The 24,192-nt window shown below is 46.1% G+C and overlaps 2 protein-coding genes across 2 annotated transcripts in view; one reads left to right on the top strand and one right to left on the bottom strand.

Annotated features, from left to right (window-relative positions):
• Window positions 1–431: 431 nt before the first annotated feature.
• On the bottom strand, window positions 432–713 carry DEXI (Dexi homolog). Its single transcript, XM_065411542.1, has one exon. It carries the CDS (start codon window positions 711–713, stop codon window positions 432–434), a length of 282 nt encoding a protein of 93 aa, XP_065267614.1.
• An 8,869-nt stretch (window positions 714–9,582) lies between these two features.
• CLEC16A (C-type lectin domain containing 16A) overlaps window positions 9,583–24,192 on the top strand; it is a 179,282-nt gene continuing 164,672 nt past the window's right edge. The window contains exon 1 of the mRNA XM_065411644.1: window positions 9,583–9,920. Within this exon, the coding sequence (XP_065267716.1) occupies window positions 9,841–9,920 (80 nt within the window). The 5' untranslated portion in view covers window positions 9,583–9,840. The remainder of the gene's footprint in view (window positions 9,921–24,192) is intronic.

Below are 24,192 nucleotides of genomic sequence, written 5' to 3'. Positions count from 1 at the left end.
GGGGCTGGGGACAGATCCCCTAAACTTCCGGTTCTGCAACTTATGATGATGATGATACTGACCAAGCTGGAAGAAATGACTTACAGCGCTTTGGAGCCCGGCAGTGCCCCCTCTGTCTGTTTCCAGCTCCCCACCAGGGCCTCCGCCGCAGCCTCCAGTTCCCATCCCAGGAGCAGCAGAAGATCCTGGGCACCTCAGCGAGAGGCAGCAGCCCCCACTGACACTTGCACCGGTGGGGCCATTTTGAACATACGATGCCGCGCTGAGTGAAATCAGATGCAAGGACAGCACAGGGCTCTGGTGATCCCTTAGCCATGGCCACCAAAAGCAACACAAGCCCTCCAATTCTTGGCGCGGGGTGTGTGTGTGTGTGTGTGGGGGGGGGGGGGGGTGGGTTATTCCCTAGTCACTTTCTGCAGGCTTTTTGCTTGTTATTCCAAATACCCATCAAACACATCGAGCTCGCTGTCCGTGTCATAGAGCACCGAGCCAGGGTCTGACAGCACCCCCAAATCCACCAGAGCCTGGTCCATGTCTTCAGGCAGGAACACGATCCCTACATTGAGGACGATATACTCCATCAGGAAGGCATAGTAGAGAATCAGCACATTGACAAAGAACAAGCCCACGTAAAACATATAGGGCAGCACCAGAAGCGCATGGAAGGCCCAAGATTCCAGTGAATCCAGATGTGCGGAAACTGCGGCGGGCATACAGCTGTGCTCAGTAGAACTGCCGCGGCTCTCCAGAGGCCGGAGCCAGCTGCTGGCCTGCAGAGGTGCAGAAACAGCTGGCGCGGGCGCCCAGCTGTGCAGAACCAGCAAGCAGAGGGTGGCCGCGCAGATTAGCGGAAGGCACTGCGTGGCGGCGGGCGCTCAGCTGTACAGGGGGCCAGTACACAACGCAGCTTCAGACAGAAGGTAAAATAAGAAACCCAGAATGAGTGCTAATAATTCCAGACCGAGAGGGGAGGAGGGGGTCCTTCCACGGCCCGCAAGGGGAGCAGGAATGGCAAATCCCCGAAGAGATCCGCTTGATCCACTCCCCCTAATTCCAGTGCAAGAATGTGGCCAGATTTGGCTTCAGAGGCACTGCCGCAGCCCAGCCTTTGGAGGAAGCTTCTTCAGAGGCATTTCCCCCTGGCTGCTGCAGTCCTGCCGCTTGCTCTCTCGTCCTCCAGGCTGCAAACTTTGGGAAATAAAGGCGCAGGCTCGCTCTTGTTGTTGTTAGCACTTGCCTGTAGTCAGCGAGCCCACCAGCCGCCAGCCTCCTCAGCAGGAATCCCCCGTCCCTTACCCCTCCTCCTCCTTCCCCCCACCTCCTGTCTCCGCTGCATGCTGCGTCTCAGCTGTTTATAGCACTGTGGGTCCCCCAGCATCACTTTCAGCACTGCTGCCTCCAACGCAGACCGCCCACCCAAGTCCGCCTCCCTCTCTTGCTGATTGGCTTGAAGGAGTCACTGATTGACAGCAGGAGGTTTGTTTGTTGACAGTCATATCCCCTTTCACCTGGGGGTGGGTACTGATTGCGGTCTCACTGACTTTCTGACCCGGCTGCTTCATTAGTAAAGGCTCAGCAACAATATTTATTTGTTTAGATGTTGCTTCCTTGTTTGGAACAGCCACATGATTACACCTTGGTTCCCTTTCCAGCAACTTTACTATAACGTTGTCCTTAAGAACATATATACATTTGGTTCTTGAGGCCATTCTGTGCTCCTAGTTATCACAAGCACTTCTTCAATCTCTAGTACTAGCCAATAGGATGAGATGGGGCTTGGGGAGAAAGAGAGATTAGAAATTGTTAGGAGCTTTTATATTATATTGCTGGTTTATAGTGGGTTATTCCAATTCCTTTTACTTTATCTGATCACCTTCTGGCATCGTAATCTGAGAGTCTTTTAAATGCTATGTGATTATCAGAACTGTTGGTTCCCCTGATGTCAAAGGCGTTAATAATAAAATAATGTGGTGCACTTTTATAGCACATTTCACTGTGAGGTAGGTAAAGAATATTTAGGAATTAAATACCCATGACTAAAGCAGCCACTCTGGGAAGGAATTTGGCTTCTGTTTAACAGTACGCAACAATGCACAACAGCTTAGGGCTGAAACAACTGGGTAAGTAAAATGTAATTACTTGAGTTGGAATTTGGCTAGTAAACCAGGGCCCATACACTTGTGAAAAGTGCTATGGTATCTTATTACCAGTAGTGGTCAATAATTCTATTTTAACATTATGTCTGACAATGGCACCTATAACAGCAGAGGGCCCTTAACATTATGCTGGGCATTTATGTAATACTGACCAAGTCCTTGTCTATATTCAAAACATAATTAAGGATGTGATTTTAGTGAAACCGATGCCAGCCCCTATGTGGAAACTCTTAGCTTAATTTAAACCTGGTTATTTTGATTTATCTCAAATCAGTTCCTTATTGAGCTACATCAATATAAAACAGGTTTGAACTGAATTAAGAGTGTCCAGTCTGTTTTTTGATAGCGTTCTCAGAAAAGAGCAAGCTGATTTTCAGAAAGGGCGTGGATGCACAGACCAGATCTTCACTGTACGAAACATAATAGAACAGTGTTTAGAATGGCAACAGCCACTCTACATAAATTTCATAGACTTTTCATAGACTTTGAGAAGGCTTTTGATAGCATTCACGGGACTATCCTATGGCGCATTCTGCGGCCATATGAAATTCCTTTCTGTATAATCAACATCAAAAGCTTCTATTTCAACGTTATATGCAGTGCTGATCACAGTGAGCTCAGTTTTGAAGTCAAAACAGGAGTCCGTCAGGGGTGTGTCATGTCTGCAATCCTCTTCAACATTGCCATCGACTGGGTAATGTGGCGTACAACAGAAGACATGCCAAGAGGCATTAAATGGACACTCTTCTCATCCCTTGAAGACCTGGACTTTGCAGATGATGTAGCTCTCCTATCACATACCCAACACCATATACAAGAAAAAAACAACTTGACTCAATGCATTCGGGCAGCAAATTGGACTGAAAATCAACTGCAATAGGACAGATATCATGACCTTTAATATTGCCTCACCATCACCAGTACGGATAGAGGATTATGTTCTCACCAATGTAGAAACATTCACATACTTGGGCAGCACCATCAGCCAGGACGGTGGAACAAGCCAGGACATCCGAAACAAAATCAATAACGCCAGGAACACCTTCAGGAGCTTAAATACAGTCTGGAAATCATCAAAATACAACACCAAAACCAAACTCAAGATTTATCAGAGCTGCGTACTTTCAACACTACTTTATAGTGCAGAATGCTGGGGAATGAGAAAATATGACATGTCCAAACTGTCTTCATTCCATACAACCTACCTCAGAAAAATCCTCCGTATCTTTTGGCCCAGAACAATCTCAAACCAAGATCTATTGACACAGTGCAGCCAAGAGGATCCAAGCACCATCATTGTCAGGAGGCGCTGGAGATAGATCAGTCATGTGCTTTGGATGGAAACTGATTCCATCACCAGAGCAGCAATAAGATGGATACCTGAAGGCAAGCAAAAACAAGGCCGCCCAAAAACAACATGGCGAAGATCTGTGGAAGCCGAGCTGAAAAACCTGGGGCACAGCTGGGGAACCATTGAAAGATTTGCCAGAAACAGAAAGGAGTGGAGGAGCTTTGTCACTGCCCTAAATGCCAGAGGTGTAATAGGAACATGATGATGATGACTCTGTTTTTTGTTTACCTAAACTGGTTTATAAACCAGTTTAATTTTAAACTGGTGTAACTTTGAGTATGGACAAGGCCTCAGCAGGAAACAATTACCAACCCCATTTCTTTGAAGCATCTTGTTCTTCCCCCACCCTTTAACTGACCCAGCCCAACACTGCTTCATTTGAAAGGCTAACACACTGAAGTGTAATGGCAACAGGCCAAACTGTCAAATCAGACCTTAGTACATAAGGAAGCTGCATGAATGAAAGATTACAATGTTGTTCCTTAGGAAGAACTTTCTGTTAAAAATGTTTTGTTTTGTAATAAATCAAAATAAATGGCAAGGGCAAATCATGCCTGACCAACCTGATTGCCTTCTATGATGAGATAACTGGCTCTGTGGATATGGGGAAAGCAGTGGATGTGATATCTTGATTTTAGCAAAGCTTTTGATACAGTCTCCCACAGTATTCTTACCAGCAAGTTAAAAAAGTATGGATTGGATGAATGGACTATAAGGTGGATAGAAAGCTACTACAGGCTGGGGACCGACTGGCTAACCGGCAGTTCTGCAGAAAAGGACCTGGGGATTACAGTGGACTAGAAGCTGGATATGAGTCAACAGTGTGCCCTTGTTGCCAAGAAGGCTAGCGGCATATTGTGCTGCATTAGTAGGAGCGTTGCCAGCAGATCGAGGGAAATGATTATTCCCCTCTATTCAGCATTGGTGAGGCCACATCTGAAGTATTGCGTCCAGTCTTGGGCCCCCCACTACAGAAAGGATGTGGACAAATTGGAGAGAGTCCAGCAGAGGGCAACTAAAATGATTAGGGGGCTGGGGCACATGACTTATGAGGAGAGTCTGAGGGAACTGGTCTTATTTAGTCTGCAGAAGAGAAGAGTGAGGGGGGATTTGATAGCAGCCTTCAACTATCTGAAAGGGGGTTCCAAGGAGGATGGAGCTAGGCTGTTCTCAGTGGTGGCAGATGACAGAACAAGGAGCAATGGTCTCAAGTTGCAGTGGGGGAGGCCTAAGTATAAGGATATTAAGAAAACCTATTTCACTAGGAGGGTGGTGAAGCACTGGAATTGGTTACCTAGGGAGGTGGTGGAATCTCCATCCTTAGAGGTTTTTAAGGCCCGGCTTGACAAAGTCCTGGCTAGGATGATTTAGTTGGGGTTGGTCCTGCTTTGAGCAGGGGGTTGGACTAGATGATCTCCTGGGGTCTCTTCCAACCCTAATATTCTATGATTCTATGAAATCTTTTTTACAGATTTTTCCCATTGAATGGAATGTCTGTGGATGGTATAGCTAGATCTAAGCTCAGGCAACAAATAGCAACTAAAATGAGGGAGGGGAAATGAGAGCGAAAGAGACATTCAAAACATCATTTTCTCTGCAGGATCTTGCTGGGTGTTGGGTGTATTCCAAATCTTCACTTTATTTTGACCCTAAAACGAGAGGGCACTAAAGTGAACAATAGCAAGTCAGACATGGGTTATGATCATTTAGGCTCCTCTCCTGCAAGCACTTAAGTATGTGTTTAACTTTATGCACATTTAGTCCCACTGAAACACGTGTGTAAAGTAAAGCTCATGTGTACATTTGCAGGACCAGAGCCTTTGTTTTCCTTTAAAAGAAGAGAAACACTCCCAAAATAGCATATTCAGAGGAAACTAGGCTTATATGGAGAATTATACCTTCTTTTTGAAAACTGGAAACGTAGACAGGAAAGAACAGGGGGAATACTTGACTTCATAAAGGGATATTTCTGATGAATTCTGGAGAGAATTGTTTTCATTTTATAGAATTACTAGTTGTGTCACATCCACCACAGAGTAAACATAAGAAACTAAGACCCCATATGTACTCAGTTAGCTGGTCCCTTTCTCATTTTTCCATTTGGAATACCATGGGAGGACACAGTTCAAAGTTATGGAGCGGCAGTGTAGCCTACTGAATTGTGCATTAGACTGGGATTCATGAGACCTGGATTATATTCCTGGCTCTGCTACTAGCCTGCTAAGGGTCCTTGGACAAGTCACTTCACCTCTCTGTGCTTCATTCGCCCCATCTGTAAAATAAGGATAATGATAGTAACGTGCTTTGAGATCACTGATGTAAAGTCGTATATAACTGACAGGTTTTATTTCTCGTACAGCAGCAGGGGTTAGATTGTTTATATTAATGGTTGTGGATTTAGACTCAGCTGAGGCCTTTTGGATTTTCTTTTGTCATGGTGTGCACTCCCTGGCAAAGCAGTGGATGAAGCAGTATAGATGAAAACCATGCTTGCTTTCTCCCCATAGCTTGGGACAAAGCCAGCCCTCTTTCCCAAACCTGAGGGCCCCCTACAAACGGTGTCTCCCCAAACGTGAGCTCTCCTGCCATTTCTGCTAACCCATGCTGGAGGGGCCTCACCTCACCAAACCCACTCTACTCCTCATCTCTCCCCCTGCACCCTTCACTCCCTCCAGTGGTGCAAGTAGAAGTCATTTCTTGCCAGTACTGCAATCATGGAAGGGATAAAAGGGGGGAGGGCACGTGACCTCCCCACGTGACCCTTCATTTGACTCCGCCCCGAGCCCCTCCTACAACCCTCTTTGTATATACAAACATCAACATGCTTAACTACTCACTTTCCCCCCAAATATGTAGTATTCAGTCTGTTTATATGGAATCTGGGAGTTGGGTGAGGAGCCATTTCTGCATATGTATAACTTATTAAAAGACAATTTTTAAGTAGAACTCTATCCTAAACTGCTTTATGGTATTGTACCCAAACATTGCATTTCAATGGGGGATTCAACTTCCTTTATAAGAACAGACTCCTGAAACTCTTACCAGGCCACAAAAGTTGTTCATAGTCATGCAAATAGTTTCAAATGATTACGAGTTTACAGGATTAGGTTCCAAGTTTGTAAATTATTCTGGATGAAACTGACATTGCCTAAGCTGTCAGATCAGAAGGAAGTTTATTTGAATAAAGGTGGGCAGATGTGTGATAAGTTTTAGTTCCATTGCTAATATGAGGGACATATTTTCAGCAAAGTTCTTGGCAGATTCCTGAGGCGGCTGGTTTAAGGCTGTCAAGGCTCCTTCCCCACTCTGAACTTTAGGGTACAGATGTGGGGGCCTGCATGAAAACTTCTAAGCTTAACTACCAGCTTAGATCTGGTCCACTGCCACCACTCCCAATGTGCTAATTCCCTTCCCTGGGTAGCCTTGAGAGATTCTTCACCAATTCCCTGGTGAATACAGATCCAAATCCCTTGGATCATAAAACAAGGAGAAATTAACCATCCCCCCTCCTTTCTCCCACCAACTCCTGGTGGATCAAGATCCAACCCCCTTGGATCTAAAAACAAGGAAAAATCAATCAGGTTCTTAAAAAGAAGGCTTTTAATTAAAGAAAAAGGTAAAAATCATCTCTGTAAAATCAGGATGGAAAATAACTTTACAGGGTAATCAAACTTAAAGAGCCCAGAGGACCCCCCTCTAGCCTTGGGTTCAAAGTTACAGCAAACAGAGGTAAACACCCTAGTAAAAGGTACATTTACAAGTTGAGAAAACAAAGATAAAACTAACACATCTTGCCTGGCTGTTTACTTACAAGTTTGAAATATGAGAGACTTGTTCAGAAAGATTTGAAGAGCATGGATTGATGTCTGGTCCCTCTCAGTCCCAAGAGCGAACTCTCCCCAAAAACAAAGAGCACAAACAAAAGCCTTCCCCCCACCAAGATTTGAAAGTATCTTGTCCCCTTATTGGTCCTTTGGGTCAGGTGTCAGCCAGGTTACCTGAGCTTCTTAACCCTTTACAGGTAAAAGGATTTTGGAGTCTCTGGCCAGGAGGGATTTTATAGTATTGTACACAGGAGGGCTGTTACCCTTCCCTTTATAGTTATGACAAAGGCATTATAATCTTCACTTATAGTTCTCTCACCTACAAAGCTGGAAAATGAGGCATTTGTTTTCTTTGTTTTGCTGCTCCAATTCCAGTTAACAAAATGCATGTTAGACTAGTTTGGCTGCAAAGAAAAATTCTATGTACACTGGGGACAACACCTGATTCCTGTAAGGCTGCAGAACTGGGCTGACATCAGAATCGAAATATCCTCTGGTCAGTGCAAGGAGAGGCATTCCTCTAATGATTTGGGCTTCATGTGATGCAGTATGGATGTCATGGATAATTCAGACCAATGGGGAGAAACAGAATAAAAAACACTGTTTAAACACCTTCTGTCCCCACCACCCCACCCCTCTTGAGGACTCCTGTCCAATGTACCAGCACAATATATATGCTAACAAACCTTTGTTTAAGTTTGTTAGCACATGTATTGTTCTCAGGGCTGTCCCTAGACATTGTGCCCTACGCAGCCCCAGGCCTGCACGGCGGGGGGTCGGGAGGAGCATCTCCAGGCCTCTGCAGGGGGGGGGGGGAGGGCAGCTGTGCCCAAGGTCTGTGGGGGGCAGAAGCAGGCTTCAGGCTTGGGGGGAAACCACCCCCCAGCATGAGCCGGTGGAGCGGATTGGAGCACGTGGGGACGGCCGCTGGGACGGCAGCGGAGTCGGGGCCTGGGCGAAGCCGGCGTGAGGAATATAGTTGTCCTGGCACTGTTGCACGAGAAGGGGAGAATATACAGCCGGCCAACTCACAGCTCTTAAAAGCAGTTACCGGTTCTATAAAGTCCACTAACTTAGCTGTGATGACCATGCTCCTAGAGGAAACTTTCGCTACTCCGTGAAGGAAATTTCTGTTTTCAACTCTCAGGACTTCAAGGACTCTTTTATTAATCACAAATAAGCAGTGAGGAAGAGGCTAAATCTGCCTAGTACAAATATATAAAACCGTAAAGGCCCAGCTCATGGTTCTGCAGAGCTAATGAAGGACATCTTATAGCAAAGTACTCAAGATTCATGATGTTACGGTTACTTGGCAATCACCACCTTTACTGGGGTCACATCAATCTTCTCTTCAGATAAGTGATGATCCTGGAGCTCCAGATTTCTTAATACTATGAATTGTATCTTTCTGCATTTGGTTTCTTCTCTCACCTGTAGAGAACAGACTTTCAGCCACGTCAAATGATCTCTGTTGCAATGACTGACAGTCCTTTTGCGTCGCTCCACTTCCTGTTGCCCGGTGATTGCAGGGCGGGCCCAACCCCGCACTCATGGGGCGACGGGAAGTGGAGTGACCTGGTCCCAGCCCACTCCTCTCTGCTCTCCTGGCTCCCAGACTTGGGGGACAGGGGGAAACCACCCCCCAGCACTCACCGGTGGCACAGAGTGGGCTGGGGCCAGGTTGCTCCACTTCCCGCCGCCCCGTGAGTGCAGACCCCTGATGCAGTCCCCCAGGATGTAACTCAGGGGAAGGGGTGGAGTGGGAGCAGGGCTGGAGCAGAGCAGGGGTGGGAAGAGGCGGGACGGGGTGGAGTAGGGGCAGGGCTGTGGCGGAGCAGGGGTGGGAAGAGGCGGGGAAGGAGTGGAGTGGGCATGGGGCAGGAATGGGGACAGCTTTCCTGGCCGTCTCAGCCAGCCCAGGGATTGGGCTGGCCGCTGGAGCAGCATGCAGCTGCAGAGGGCTCCACATTTCCTGGTGCCCTCTGCAGCTGCGTAGTTTGTGTATGGGTAAGGATGGCCCTGAGTGTGCTGTTAAAGCCACTGAAAGAATGAATGCTCTCCCTAGGGCTCTGCTCCTTTAAAGAGTAGAGCGCAGCCCAGCCCCAAGTCTTTCCGGTACCCCGTGTCCGCTAAAAATCTCTTGCCGGTGCTGTGTACTGGAGGGTACCACCCTACTTGCACCCGGACTCTCTCCCAAACCTGATCCTGTCACGCCCCAGCTGAGCTCTCACCCACCCGGTTCACAATCAGCAGCAGAAGGCCTGCAAGGTGCAGGCTGGGAGTTGTAGTCCACCGCCTCCTGGGCGTCGCAGGGAAGGGGGCAGGGAGACTGCATTTCCCAGCACGCCATGCGCGCGCATGCGCCTTTGCTTGTCCAGTCGCTGACTGCTGGGCCGGTTGGCCAGCCGGGTTTGTAAGTGTCAGAGGTCGCTGCGCTGCCCCACAGCCGTGCGCTCGGGGAGATGGACGGCTAGAGCCCGCGGCCCTCCGCTTCCTCTTCGCCGCCAGCATGTTCGGCCGCTCCCGCAGCTGGGTGGGCGGTGGGCATGGTAAGGCCGCCCGCAGCATCCACTCCTTGGACCATCTCAAGTAAGTGCGTGTGTCTGTAGTGGGGGCGGAGCGTGTGTCTGTAGGGCCCCCCGGGGGGGCGTGAGGCGGAGCGTGTGTGTCGGGGGCTAAGGTGGGGGCGGAGGGGCCAAGGAGGTAACGGGGGGCGGAGACCCTGTGGGGCTCAGGTCCGTGGTGTTGGGGGTACTTGTGGTGTGGCTGGGGGAGCTCGGGCTGAAGGGGGGTTGCTCTGTTTCAGCGAGAGTGAGCTCAGGGCTTCACGGGGGCGGAAGGGATCCGTGTGGCTCTATGGCAAGCGGCTCTCGGGGGCTGGGACCTCTTGTGGGTCGGGGTGTGTGGACTGGGAGATTGAAGAGGCCTGGAGGAGGCTGCAATGAAGGGTTCCAGACTCAGGTGCTGACAAGGCCTTCAGGGGTTTGAGTGGGTCCTGTGGCTCTGGAAGAGTGATGACTACTGGAGGAGTTTCACTCAGGGCTGCGATTGTAAACATGTACCAAGGATGTTCCCTCATTGTCTTACATCTCTCTGTGAATATTCATGTAACTATATTGCTTACAGTCCTCTTGAGTCCTCACAAGTACTAATTAGGTCTCATACATTTCTCCCCCCCCCCCAGTTCTGATTTTGCTTTGCAGGTGATTGGATGTTCCTAAGTATCTACAGGGTGGTGATGTAGTGGCACAGCATGAAAAGACAAAGCTATGATTTTATAATGCAATAAACTTGTTCTGTAGAACAAAGTCTAAAAGGTGGTAACCTTAGATGAGTACCAGCACTGTAGAGATAGGGGAGATACAGTTAACTGGGTCATGGAAGTGGTGAGAGAGTGGTCCAAAGTTGCACTACAAATAATACAGAGGGTTTGAAAATATCACCTACTAGCCAGAGAACTAAACCTACTGGTGAGGAGGCAGGAAGAAGGGTCTTTCAGCCCAGGCCAGTGCCCTGGTTAGAGGCCTCAATCCCCATTACCACGTCCTGGGAATCTTGCATGGGAATTATTTTTTAGGTATTACTCTCTGACCAGGGGGTGTCTAATGAATATGAAGTCCCTGCACTGTAACTTTCTGCTGGAAGGGGGAAATAGCTTTCTTCTTGCACAATGACCCTAGATCCTGGGGGCAGTAACAGTGTGTGTATGTGAAGGACGTTCTTTACTCCTTCCCCAGACTCCTGGCTGCTGTAAGAAAACCAGTGAGGTTAAGGTTCTTCTCCCTATTGAATAATTCAGGTGCTGGACTCTACTATAGCTCAAAAATTTCCCCAGTCATGAGGGAATGAAATTGACCTATTCTTGTTGCCCCTGGTTCTGAAAAAAAAGCTTTGAAATTGAATAGCCTTGCTAATTTCACAGTCTGGCAGTTTGGGAAAGCTACAGAAGCAGTAACTGAGTTGTTTTTGGTAGACTGAGACACAACACTGCTTCAGTTTACTTCTGAAAAGTTTTCATTGCAACAGAACAGCCTAGAATGTTTTTAAAATGAAAGCTTACATGTTGCTGTAATTGTTGCTTGCAGTGTTTATTGTAGCTGTATTGGTCCCAGAATATTAGAAGGACAAGGGGATGAGGTAATATCTTTTATTGAAGTAACTTCTATTGGTGAAAGAGACAAGCTTTCTAGCTACACAAAGTTTTTCCTCAAAGACACTAGATTTATGGCTTATTACAACAATGTGTAACCTACCGAAACCCCCTCCTCCCTCTTTTGCCCTATGACTGCAGGGGTGTTAATGTGCCACTTCACCTTGAATGGCTTGTCTACACTTGAAATGCTACTGCAGCACAGCTGCACCACTGTAGCACTTGAATGTAGACATTACTTACGCTGACGGGAGGGGTTAGGTAATCCACCTCCTCGACAGGCAGTAGCTAGGACAACGGCAGAATTCTTCTGTCAATCTAGTGCTGTCTAAATCGGGTTTAGATAGGCTTAACTACCCTGCTCAGGGGTATGGATTTTTCACACCTTGACCAACATAGTTAAATCAACCTCATTTTCTACTGTTGAACACACCTTAGAATATGTTTTCAATCTGTTCCACCTTGTATTTTAGCTGTGACGCTCTGAGTACCTTTCCCAGACCTGAGAAAGAGCTCTGTGTAAACCTTACCTACCTTGTTGCTGTAATTGATGGCTTTTATTTCCTTATTTGCCAGGAGAAGCTTTCTGCTTGCCAGTGATGAATAGGTGACTGGATTTTTCAAGACTAAGTAATATTAATTACATATTCTAACAAGAAAAATGACAAATTCTCCTGGTCTACCTCTTTCCATCTCAGTATTTTCTCTGGGTGTAGGTATCATTTTAGCAAGCATCATCATGAAAAGTGAAGCTGTCAGTTCATTATTCTGATGCCTTTCTCTCTTTATACATAATATTTTAGATGGATAAACTTTGGAGGTATCAGAAATTAAGGTTTCTCAGCAGCTTGTCCATGGCTTTGAAACGACCAAGCACTGGTTACTGGAATTACCTATTGTTCTGAAGTACTATGGTATCTTTTTACATTAGCTTCCCCCAATAACATCTCTGAAGATCAGAGGGGTAGCCGTGTTAGTCTGATTCTGTAAAAAGCAACAGAGGGTCCTGTGGCACCTTTAAGACTAACAGAAGTATTGGGAGCATAAGCTTTCGTGGGTAAGAACCTCACTTCTTCAGATGCAAGTGAAGAAGTGAGGTTCTTACCCACGAAAGCTTATGCGCCCAGTACTTCTGTTAGTCTTAAAGGTGCCACAGGACCCTCTGTTGCTTATCTCTGAAGATGATGAAAGTATACTTGACACACTCCCTTACCCATTTACAAGACACATAGGGAGGCAACTGTCTTTGTGACAGAATGTTTGCTTTGTGATTTTGATTATACTCAGATACCACGATGATGCATGTATTAAACAGTACGGTACCATGATAGTTCATCTAAAACATACATTTCAATTTCTTTGAATAGAAGACTCCTGAAATACTTCAGGAAATTATAATTTGATCTGTCATATCAGGAACAGGAAGTGAGTGTCATATATGAGCTATCCATTCATTCTTGTAAAATGTTCTAAATTACAATTGATGAGCTGCTAAATGACTTCTGAAATTAGTTTATTTGGAGTAGTTAACCAGGCTACAACATCTTGAGCTAGTGATGTTTACCAAACTGATCACATTTACTGTTTTTGGCAATCATACCATACACTGAGAACGAGGACTCAGTTCTTGCACTCATCACCCACCGTATTAGAGCCTGATCCTGATAATCTTTACTCACGTGACTAGTCTTTGCCCCATAGTAAGTCTCATTGAAGTCAGAGGGATTCCTCTTATGAATAAGGATTTGCAAATCCTTAATTGGTAAGCATATATAGTGCCATTGGTGGTGGTATATATTCTGTGCATCTTCCTATTTTAAAACTAGAATAAACAGGCACTAAGGCTATGGCTACACTGACACTTTACAGCGCTGCAACTTTCTCACTCCGGGGTGTGAAAAAACACCCCCCTGAGCGCAGCAAGTTACAGCGCTGTAAAGTGCCAGTGTAAACAGTGCCCCAGCGCCGCGCTCCCAGCGCTGTAAACTAATCCCCTCGTGGAGGTGGAGTACCTGCAGCGCTGGGAGAGCTCTCTCCCAGTGCTGGCGCGCGACCACACTCGCATTTCAAAGTGCTGCCGCGGGAGCGCTCCCGCAGCAGCGCTTTGAAGTTTCGGGTGTAGCCACGGCCTAAGTAACTATTGCTGCATGTATGTTATCAACATCACTAATCCATAGCACAGTTTGACATGATCAGCACTCTCTTCTGAAGAGAGATGTAGGCATGAAACGGATGTTGCAGGTCAGGACTGAAGAGCATTGGTAGAGTTGTGTGGCAAAATGTTACCTTACATCTTGCTGTGCTGTAGTATACTTAGCTCTTGGTAGTACTCATAAGGTTGTACTGTATTTTCATGAGCGTGACTCATGCATAGTTTAAAAAAGGCCCTAATTTCTTGACTGCCAAGATGGTTTGCAACCTTGGTGGGTTCAAAGCCACCAACAGGCTTTGTTTCACCTTTTCATGATGATATATTGGGAGATGCATCATAAGCAAACAATTGTATTTGTAACAGCTACATTTTAGAACATAAAAGAAATCTTTCAAAAAGTTACATCCTGACTGCAATTCTTATAATATCAGGGTTGGAAGGGACCTCAGTAGGTCATCTAGTCCAACCCCCTGCTTATCACTATGTAGGAAACTGTGCCTGTTGCAGCTCCTGCTATCTCTGCTCCTGGGGCAAAAACCTCCGCTAAAAAACCGAAGAAGACACCAGCTAGTTCTAAAGCCCCAACCCCCTGCTCAAAGCAGGACCAATCCCCAGACAGATTTTTACCCCAGATCCCTAAATGGCCCCCTCAATGATTGAACTCATAACCCTGGGTTTAGCAGGCCAAGTCTCCAACCACTGAGCTAGCCCTTCCCCCCCGTGGCCCAAAGCAGGGGAGTGGGAGCTGGGACTTGCAGGCTGTGCAACTTAATGAGAGGTGGGTGACTCATCTGTGTGTCAGTTTACTAAGCTGTAAAATAGGTTCCCTGATCAACAGCAATGTTCTGAAGCTTAATTATTGTAAATTGCTTTGAGATCATGCAATGAAAGGTGTCTCTAAATGTAGATTATTTTGTTTTCCCCATTTGAGTTGGAGGAGAACACAGATATGATTAACAGTCTGTTTATAGTCATACTAAGTCATTCTGTAATATGCTTCATGTTTGGATTAGGTTGTAACTTAAACCTGAAAGCAACATTAAGTGGTGATATCTAGAACTTTGAAAATAAAACTTGGAGAAAAGGTAGGGTGGGCTATTGGGTTTTGTTTAATTAACAGGTTGATTGTGAACAATGCATATGTTATAATGCTAGCATGTTTTTGTTCAGTCATTTATGCAAATTGGTCCCATGTACAGCTCTATGATCATCTAAGATTTGATCTAACTTTCTATTTTCTGCTGCGTTTATAGCAGTTCTGTTTCCTGTTTCGTGTTGTAGGGCAGGATTTCTCAACCTGTGGGTTGGGACCCAAAATTGGGTGGCCAGAATGTTTCAAAGGATCGTGTGGCAGTTCCTGTGGCTCCTGTCCCACAGTGCTGACTAGGCTTGACTACCTGCTCCCGGCACTGCAACTTTGGGGTCCCAGTGCCACTCAGGTTTGGCCCAGCCATCGTGATGACAGGAATCTGGGTAAGCCAAATCTGAGTTAGTGCCACTGCACCCCATGAGCCAGGTCACAACTCCACGCTCACAAATTTGGTCCAGTCAGGGGGACAGGGCCAAACCTGAGTGGCGCTGCCACCCTGGAGGTACCAGCGCCCAGAGCAGAGACCCAAGCCCAGCCAGCCCTATAGCGCAGGAGTCACCAATGTGGGCTGAGTGCTGGATCCGACAAAACCACCTCAGGGCCTCCACCCCCAGACTATTTACTGGGTTGCGACAGGCTATACACATTTACAAATGGGTCTTGAGCCCCAAAAGGTTGAGAACTGCTGTTGTGTAGGGTATCCTTCAGAGTAAAGCCTACTGTCTTCCCTTTAATCCTTCTCTGACAATGAGTCTCCAAGAAGGCAGCACAGCATATGGCTGTGGAACATCCCTGCCACCTTACCTTTCCATGTTTGTTTTCACTGCTGTACAGTGCTTTCCCATTTCTTTTCCTAAAATGCTAAATTCTATCAGAAGAAAACCTATATTCTCTAGTTTTGTTTTCTCAAGAACTTCCCAATGAATTATACTTCATATAATCAAGAATATGAATTTATTATTTGAGCCAAGTATACTATTTATTTCTGGTGGTGCCACAATGTGTTAGGCACTGTACAATAGTACAGTAAGCCCCGTTTCCTACCCTGAACAGCATGTAGTGAAACAGCTTATTTTTATGCATACTTACCAACATGTGACCTGATTCTGCTCCCATTGACTTCTGTGGATAGGTGGATTAGACCTGTAACTAAGAGCTTGATTCTTTTCCTTAAATTAAGAAAAAAAGAGTTTAGGGCTCATAAGGGTTCTAGAATGGCAAATCTGAAGTATTTTCCAGACAACAAGTATGGTGTAGACAGCAATAATGTACTCTTCCTCAGACAGACATGTCTGTGACTCATCTTTGATCTGGAAACGCCACTTCTAGGCGTTAAAGGGCTCATTTGGTGGCCCAGTCTTTTCTTGGCCACTTTGCTGAGACTTGAGGGATGTGGGGTTTGTACTATGCCAGCTTTTGTTTTGTGATGTGGACTACTTTTTTTTTTTTTTTTTTTTTTTAATGGTAGTGCCTGGAAGCTCCAGTCAAGGTCAAGAGCCCATTATATTGAGTGCTTTGTAAACACATAGTAAGACAGTCCCTGTCCTGAAGACATGAACTCTAGTTTAAGACCAGATATAAGTAGACATAATATACAAATAGAGGGAATGGAGGAAGGAGAATGAGGGTAATGGTGAGAGCAACACCAGGTTTAATAAATTAGTCATGTGCACAGCTAAATGGCTTCAGTTATTTTTAGTTTTAAAATTTTAAAGAAAAACTAACCCCCACTAGCCTCCTGCTTCATCATTGTTAGTTAACTTAGACATGGTAGAAGTTGGATCTTGAGGAAGGATTTGAAGCAGGCATGAATAGTTGCTTTTTGGACTAATTAAGGGAAAGCATTCCACATGGGAATCATCCCACCAGGTTTCAGTAATACCATGACTGGAATGATAAAATCAATGGGTGTAACCTATTTAGGAAGGAGGGAGAATGATACTGTTGAAAATGGCATTATCTGTTTCTGAGTCACCAACAACTTGGAAGAAAATTATCTTGAATGCTTATTGATCAGTATCCTAACAGATAAGGCGCATGATGGGTTATTAGGTGTTGTCTGCTACAGACCACACTAGGGAACAGGATGACTGTATTGTGCACCAATCTATAATGTATAGGAAAAAAGCTGTGTGCTCATGGGATACTTCAATTGGAGTGACATATGCTGGAGATCTCATGCTGCCAGTACTAAAACATTCTTGGAATTTCTAAATATTATAGATGACAATTTCCTATCTCAAAGTGTTGCATCCAGCATAGGGGAATTCTGTATTAGACCTCGTCTTGACAGATAAAGATGACCTGATCACAGAACTAAAAATTAGTGGTAACTTAGGTACAGGTGATCATGACTTAATCACATTTATAATGTGCAAACAGAGTAAAGACCAGAACAGTGATATATATACTTGGTGCTTTAAAATGGCCAATTTCACAAATCTGAAAAGAATTGAGCCAAATCATCTGGGAGGAAGAATTGAATCAGAATGATAATTGAGAATTGTTTAAGAACACTTTACTAGATGCCAAAAAAGCCGCAGTCCAACAATCAAGGAAGAAGGCCATATTGGTTTAAAAAAACCTGCCCTGGTTTAGAGGGAAGTGAAGGCAGCTAAAAAACGAAACAAAATAAAAATATAACAAATGGAAGAAAGGGGAAGTTGATAGTAATTAATATAAATCAGAATCTGCGAATTGTAGAAAATTGATAAGGGGAGCAAAGAGAAATTCGTGTTCAGTAATGTTAAGGACAACAAGGAAGAGTTTTTAAAATAGGTTAGGAACAAAAAGAATCCTGACAATGGTATTAGCCTACTACTGGCTGGAAATGGTAGAATTATCAATAATGCAGAAAAGGCAGAAGTGTTCAATAAATATGTCTGTTCTGTATTTTGTGGGGGGAAATAGATGATGAAGGTTTGAGGGTGACATGGTAAGATACAAGAATAGTAAGTTATGAAGGGACCAAGAAGTTTGGACAAAAGGCCTGAAACTGAAGCAGTGCTGGAAAGTGGGGATGACATGATCAGAACAGGTCAGGAACAGTATGTTCCTAGGAACATTATGAATAGACTAGAGATGACAGGCAGGCCACAGACGAGGAGGCTAGAGTAATCAAGACAAGAATTAAGAGTTGGGAAAAGTTTTAGTGATGCAGACAGAACAGGCTGGATCTTTGCAATGTTATGGAGGGAAAAGTGGCAAGATTTGGGAATGGGTCTAGAGAGGTCATAGTTGGAGATGACATCTGGGCCTGAGTGACTGGGACCGTAATGGTGTTACCAACAGTCCCTGAGAAAGGGAGAGGCCTTGAGAGTAGTATGGCCTACACTGTGATTTGTGAGGCTGATGAAGACACCGTGACTCTAATCAATTTCAGACATACTAGACTGTTGGCACCACCAGTAAATGTAGGTAAGAGCATGCTTGTTCGCTGCTTCTAGGTGAGGGAGGAGGTAAGAGCTTTTGGAGTGGCGCAAACAGACAGAAGTGTTACTAATCATTGACCGTTTTCAGTTTTCCCATCTTCTTGTGAAATCCAAAATGATGACATTGTGAAGGGGCAGAGAAAGCTGCAGATTTTGCTTCATTTTTTGCTACTGAATTGTATATTTCAGTTCCAAGCTCAGTGTCCAGCAACAGAGATAGGTACCCATCTGTAAAACAAAATCTGGGTACTGTCCTGACGTGAAAGATGAATCACCTTGTTCACAGGCATGAGGAAAAGGAGCGGTGCTGCTGGGTTTCTTCCAGAGTGTAGAAGGAAGAAAATCAGTCTGACTAGCTCATTTTCTTCTGGGTTTCTTGACTTCTTGTTTTCCAAACCTTGCTTTTGAAAACTAGCCCATGCTCCTTGTGAATGAAGTATATAGAATTAGTAGTTAAAAATATACTCCAACTTCCAACGCTCTGGGCGGCAGGATTGATAAAAATGGACTCTGTTTCTTTCTGAGAGAGTATTAATTTTATTCTCTTAATCTATTAAGACCTGCAATATGCTTGGGTGACTTGGTTGCCATGGAGCCTTAATTTGCCCCCTTGTCTATAAGCAATATGATAGTCTTTAATTCAGTGGTCCTCAAACTTTTTACCTCGTGCCCCCCCTTCACTCTGTCAGCTCCCCTCCCCCTCCAAGCCAGAGTCGGGAGCGTGTTTCTGGGTGGGGGAATGTGGATAGGATAAAGGGGCCAGGCAGGGGGATGTGGACAGGGTAAGGGGGCCAACAGCAGGGCCGGCTCCAGGCACCAGCCGAGCAAGCTGGTGCTTGGGGTGGCAGCTTGTAGGAGGTGGCATTCCGCCCAATCCTAGGGCGGCACGGCTGCTTTTTTTTTTTTTTTTTTTTTTGGTGGTGGCGTTCCGATCTGGCCACCCTGTAGGGGGCGGCGGCGCGGAGGACGAGAGTGCCCTGCAGCAAGCCCGGCAGGGCAGCCCGTGTCCTTCCCTCCCAGCCAACGGGAGCAGCGCAGAGCCCTCCCGGGAGGCGGTGGGGCTGCGTGGCAGCACCCCGCTGAAGCCCTGGCCGCCCCCCTTCTCTCTCTCTCTCTCCTCCCCGCTCCCTCCCCTTCCCCCCCACTAGTCGGGGCACATCTGCAGCGCAGGGAGTCCCCCTGCACCCTGCCTTCGGCCGCACCGCAGGGTTTTTTTTTTTTTAATAGCTTTGCCATTCTGGCCGCCCTGTGTTTTTTTTTTTTTTTTTTTTTTTTTTTTTTTTTGCTTGTGGTGGCCAAAAAGCCAGAGTTGGCCCTGGCCAACAGGCAGGGCCACAGGGGGACTCAGGGCCGGCAGGTGGGGCCACAGCGGGCCACTCCCCGCCCTCTCTCCCCCTCCGTGGGGACTGGCCTGGGCCCCAGCTGTACCCCCCTCCCCCGAATGTTGCTCCACACCCCCCCCCTCTTGGGGTGGCGTCCCACAGTTTGAGGACCTCTGCTTTAAATCACAGACTATTTTTTTCCACTGGTCCCCTTCCTCATCCAGTGCACAGGATGAATAGTGCTCACTGAATGATCAGCTATTCAATATTTTGTTGTATGGCCCTAGGCCTTATTTTCTACACATTATTCAAACCCTGCTGTGAATACAGAATTTTTAATTTCTTCATGTGTTTTTCTATCGAGCTTATCACTGTAGCATCTGAGTTCTTTGCAAATATAAATTAATTTTCCCAATACCCCTCTGAGCTAAGCCACAGAAATTAAAGTCAAAAGTGTTCACTAACTTTGGGTGCCCAATTTGAGCTGCCTGTGGCCTGTACTTGCAGAGAACCTGGCAGTTTATAGCACTTCATTTGTTTATTACACAGCTTTTGTTGACCTCTGTTGCTGGAGTGTGCTCAGTACTCCTGCAAATTGACACCTTTGGTCTGAGTTTGGCATCCAGAAAATGAGGAACTTTGGTGGCCACTTGTAAAAAAAAATATTTTAAATGACTTGCCCCCCATCACATAGGAATTCTGTGGCAGTAATAGGAATAGAATCCAGTTCTCCACAGTGGAATTCAACTGCCTAAACCAGAGGTGGGCAAATGTGGCCCGTGGGACCATCGTGCCTCGCCCTTGAGCTCCCAGCCAGGGAGGCTAGCCCCCGGCCCCATACCAGCTTTCCCTCCTCCCCTGTAGCTACGTCGCCACGCAGGCAGCGCTCTGGGCGGCAGGATTGTGCACTCCTGCCAAGCAGCACGGCAGCGTGTCTGGCTCCGGCCGGGCGGCGCGGCTGCCAGACATGCTGTTCTGAGCGGCATGGTAAGGGGCTGGGGAGTAGTGTGGGGGAGGGTTGGATAAGGGGTAGGGGGTCTTGGGGGGCAGTCAGGGGACAGGGAGCAGGGGGCGGTTGGATGGAGCGGAGGTTCTGGGGGGCGGTCAGGGGATGGGGAACATGGAGGAGGGGTTGGATAAGTGTGGGAGTCTCAAGGGGCAGGAGTGTGGATAGGGGTCAGGAAATAGGGGCAGTTGGATAGGCGTGGGGATCCGGGGGGCCTGTCATGGGCCGGGAGTGTGGATAGGGGTTGGGGCAGTCAGGGGATTGGGATCAGGGGGGTTGGATAGGGGGTGGGGCCCCGGGGAGTGGTTAGGGGTGCGGGGGTCCCGGGAGGGGGCAGTTAGGGGACAAGGAGTGGGGGGGGGAGTGATTGGATGGGTCGGGAGTTCTGAGGGGGACAGTCAGGGGGGTGAGAAGTGGGAGGGGGCGGATAGGAGGCGGGGGCCAGGCTGTTTGGGGAGGCACAATCTTCCCTACCCGGCCTGCCATACACTTTTGCAACCCCAATGTGGCCCCTGGGCCAAAAAGTTTGCCCACCGCTGGCCTAAATCATGAGACCATCCTTTCGCATCTTGCAGCCCCCTGCTTCGTTCCCTACACACTGTCTAACTTCTGAAACAATTGAGTCCTACAGATAACAATTGAGTCCTACAGATAACAGCTTCTGTTCCAGGGCGACCTGCACCTTTCACCCCTCTGGTCTGAATGCACTCTCTGTTTTTAGGCCTCTTGCCTTCTTTTATCCTCCGGTGATATCCTGCGATTATCCCTCTTAGACCCCATATCTGGGCTGCAGCCTGCCACTTACCAACCATGATTATTTGGTAGACCCTACTGGCTTCAGCACCTACAATTTTTGCCTTCAGCAGCTGTGGTCAGACAGCTTTCTTAAAACAAAGTTTTGTTTAATCTTAACAGTAGGAATAATAAAGCATAAGAGATTTGTAACACAATAAACTATCTTCATGCATAATTATCTTACTTAAGCTTGCCATCCCCCGGAAGCTTAGGGAGGCCCAGTTGCTTCAAATCTCCTCCATAGGGCTTGTCTCTCTCAGCCTGTTCTTTCTGGCCAGCTCACTGATAACTGTCCCCTCTCTTGCAAGGCCTTTCAACTGTTTAGTGTCTTTTTATCTTAGTCTCCAGCCTTAGCAAAACAGCTGTGTAGTTTTTGCTGGAACATGGAATTAGTGTAATCACAGCTAATAGTTCAGGTATTGTTTCTTAACTTCCTGAGTTTGTGCTTGGTGGTGTTTTTCTGGGCGCATTGTATTACCTTCCTGCTTGCTTCCTAACATCCCTGCTAGTAAACTAAACCACCTGTACATATAGTACATATTCTGATGTATAGACATACATAAACATTTCACATGACCTGGTGACAAATAGTATTCACAAACTAATATGAATCAGCCTTTTGTCCTTCAGACCTAATTAATTCCCTGAGCACCACCCCTCCTATGCACTGAATGAGGTTGGGGTCCTGCGTGTAATAAAAACAGTATGTGATCATGTAATTAAAGACCATATCATAATGGATACACACAATGTGTCTGAATTAAGGCTGTATGGGCAACTTTAATTCAGCATTTCCTAACTTTTCAGTGTTTGACATTGCAACCATAATGTTCTCTTAAAGTAGTTTTCTTGTATGTAATATTATATGATATAAAAATTAATCTGCACAACATCCCTGCGTGGTTTTTTTTTACCTTTAAGTTAATGAAACGTAACACTGAGCTTTAGCATAGTTTTTGTTAGGGAATATTTAATTAGTCCTTGATCTAATCATAAGTGTAAATTTTGGCCTTGAGACCTAGAAACTCACATAAAGGCACCTGCCCCTTCACAGACCAGGAGAGTTAATTACAACAGCAATGACATTGAAGCCCAAGTAAATGCACTCAGACTTATGTTATGTCTACACTTGAACCGCCACAGCGGGGCAGGAGGGGTTCTCCCGTTAGTGTGGGTAATCCACCTCCCTGAGGTGGTAGCGAGGTCAGCAGAAGGTTAGAGAGGTTAGGTCAGCATAGCTATGTCTCTCGGGAGTGTGGATTTTTCATACCCCTTAAAGAAGTAGCTATGGAAATGTAAGTTCTAAGGCCCTCACCTTGTCATCACTTAGGTTACCAAAAGAATAAGTATAAAATTAAGCAACAAGGAGTTTTCCAGTACAATTCACCAGGCAAACAACTGGGAAACCTGTAATCAGTTTCCAGGAATATAAAGCCCTATTCCCAATGGCATCATGTTAAAATGTCTTCAAATTTAGTTTTTGCAATTTGTCACATTGTGTACTAAACAAAATTTCTTTTTTGGTAACTTGCTTTGCAATGTATAGTGTCTTGGGGGCAAAGTTGAGTAATCTCTTACGACTGCTTCTACTGTTTACTTTGACCAGCATTGCATTATTGGACTTATTCTCCCCCTCCCCCCCAAAAATCTTCTGAAATGTAATTTAGTTCATTTCTAATAAATGCAGCCACTTACACAGATTCATTTCTGTGTACATGTGATAGTTCAGGTTCACGGTTACTTCAAATAAACAGGGCTGAATATACACCTCTACCCCGATATAACGTGACCCGATATAACACGAATTTGGATATAATGCAGTAAAGCAGTGCTCCGGGGGGGCAGGGCTGCGCACTCTGGTGGATCAAAGCAAGTTGGATATAACGCGGTTTCACCTATAACACGGTAAGATTTTTTTTGGCTCCCGAGGACAGCATTCTATCGAGGTAGAGGTGTATGTAAAATATTGCACAGTTGATAGTTACCTCTGAACTAACCCTCTCTCCTCCCCCCTCCTACCTCCAAGGGGAACTAACATTTGCTACCATCACACTGTTCTCTCTGCTTGTAACACCCCTTCTCCTACTCTGTGTGGGCCTTGTCTATTTAGACTGTAAGCTTTTAGGGGCAGGGACTGTTTATTACTGTGCCCAGCGTAATGGCATCCAATCTTGGGGATGGTCCTTAGGCATGCTATAATAAACATGGTTAACTGAGTAAATATGTATATTTTAACATTGGATCATACTAAATTTCAGTTTTCCTCATTTGGATTCTCTGCAAGTACTTACCTGGGAGGACAGACTGAATCTTGTAAAGCTGTGTCCTAATAACAGACAACGTAATTGATTTTAAATGGTATACAACGAACTGAGGTTGAAGAGAATTCCTCCCACTGTAATTTAGCTGAAAAATGTATTAACTACTTTCAAACTTTCCTTTTCTTATCATGACTTGACAGTTGTAGTTTGGCAGGGCTTTTGGAGCTGGGCATACTTTGAAACTCTTGGACCCTGTGCTGAACAGTTTGTTCTGGTCTATACTAGTAGTCAGACAATGTTCTGCATCATTTAAAATACACACCCATTTTCAGCAGTGTTTAAATTTCCTAGTGTAGACACAGCTCATAATGTGAGGGTGATTCAGCATAAAATATGCTGTTTTCCTGCAAGATAGTTGGAAGTAGAAAGATCAGGATAGGATCATATGTGAGCTAGAGCAGGGATCGGCAACCTTTGGCACACGGCCCACCAGGGTAAGCACCCTGGCAGGCCGGGCCGGTTTGTTTACCTACTGCGTTCGCAGGTTTGGCCGATCACGGCTCCCACTGGCCGCAGTTCGCCGCTCCAGGCCAATGGGGGCCGTGGGAAGCGGTGCGGGCCGAGGGATGTGCTAGCCGCCGCTTCCTGCCGCCT

The sequence above is a fragment of the Emys orbicularis genome, chromosome 10, assembly GCF_028017835.1.
Source record: "Emys orbicularis isolate rEmyOrb1 chromosome 10, rEmyOrb1.hap1, whole genome shotgun sequence".
NCBI classification, from domain to species: Eukaryota; Metazoa; Chordata; order Testudines; family Emydidae; genus Emys; species Emys orbicularis.
This window is presented reverse-complemented; position numbering and strand designations above follow the sequence as displayed.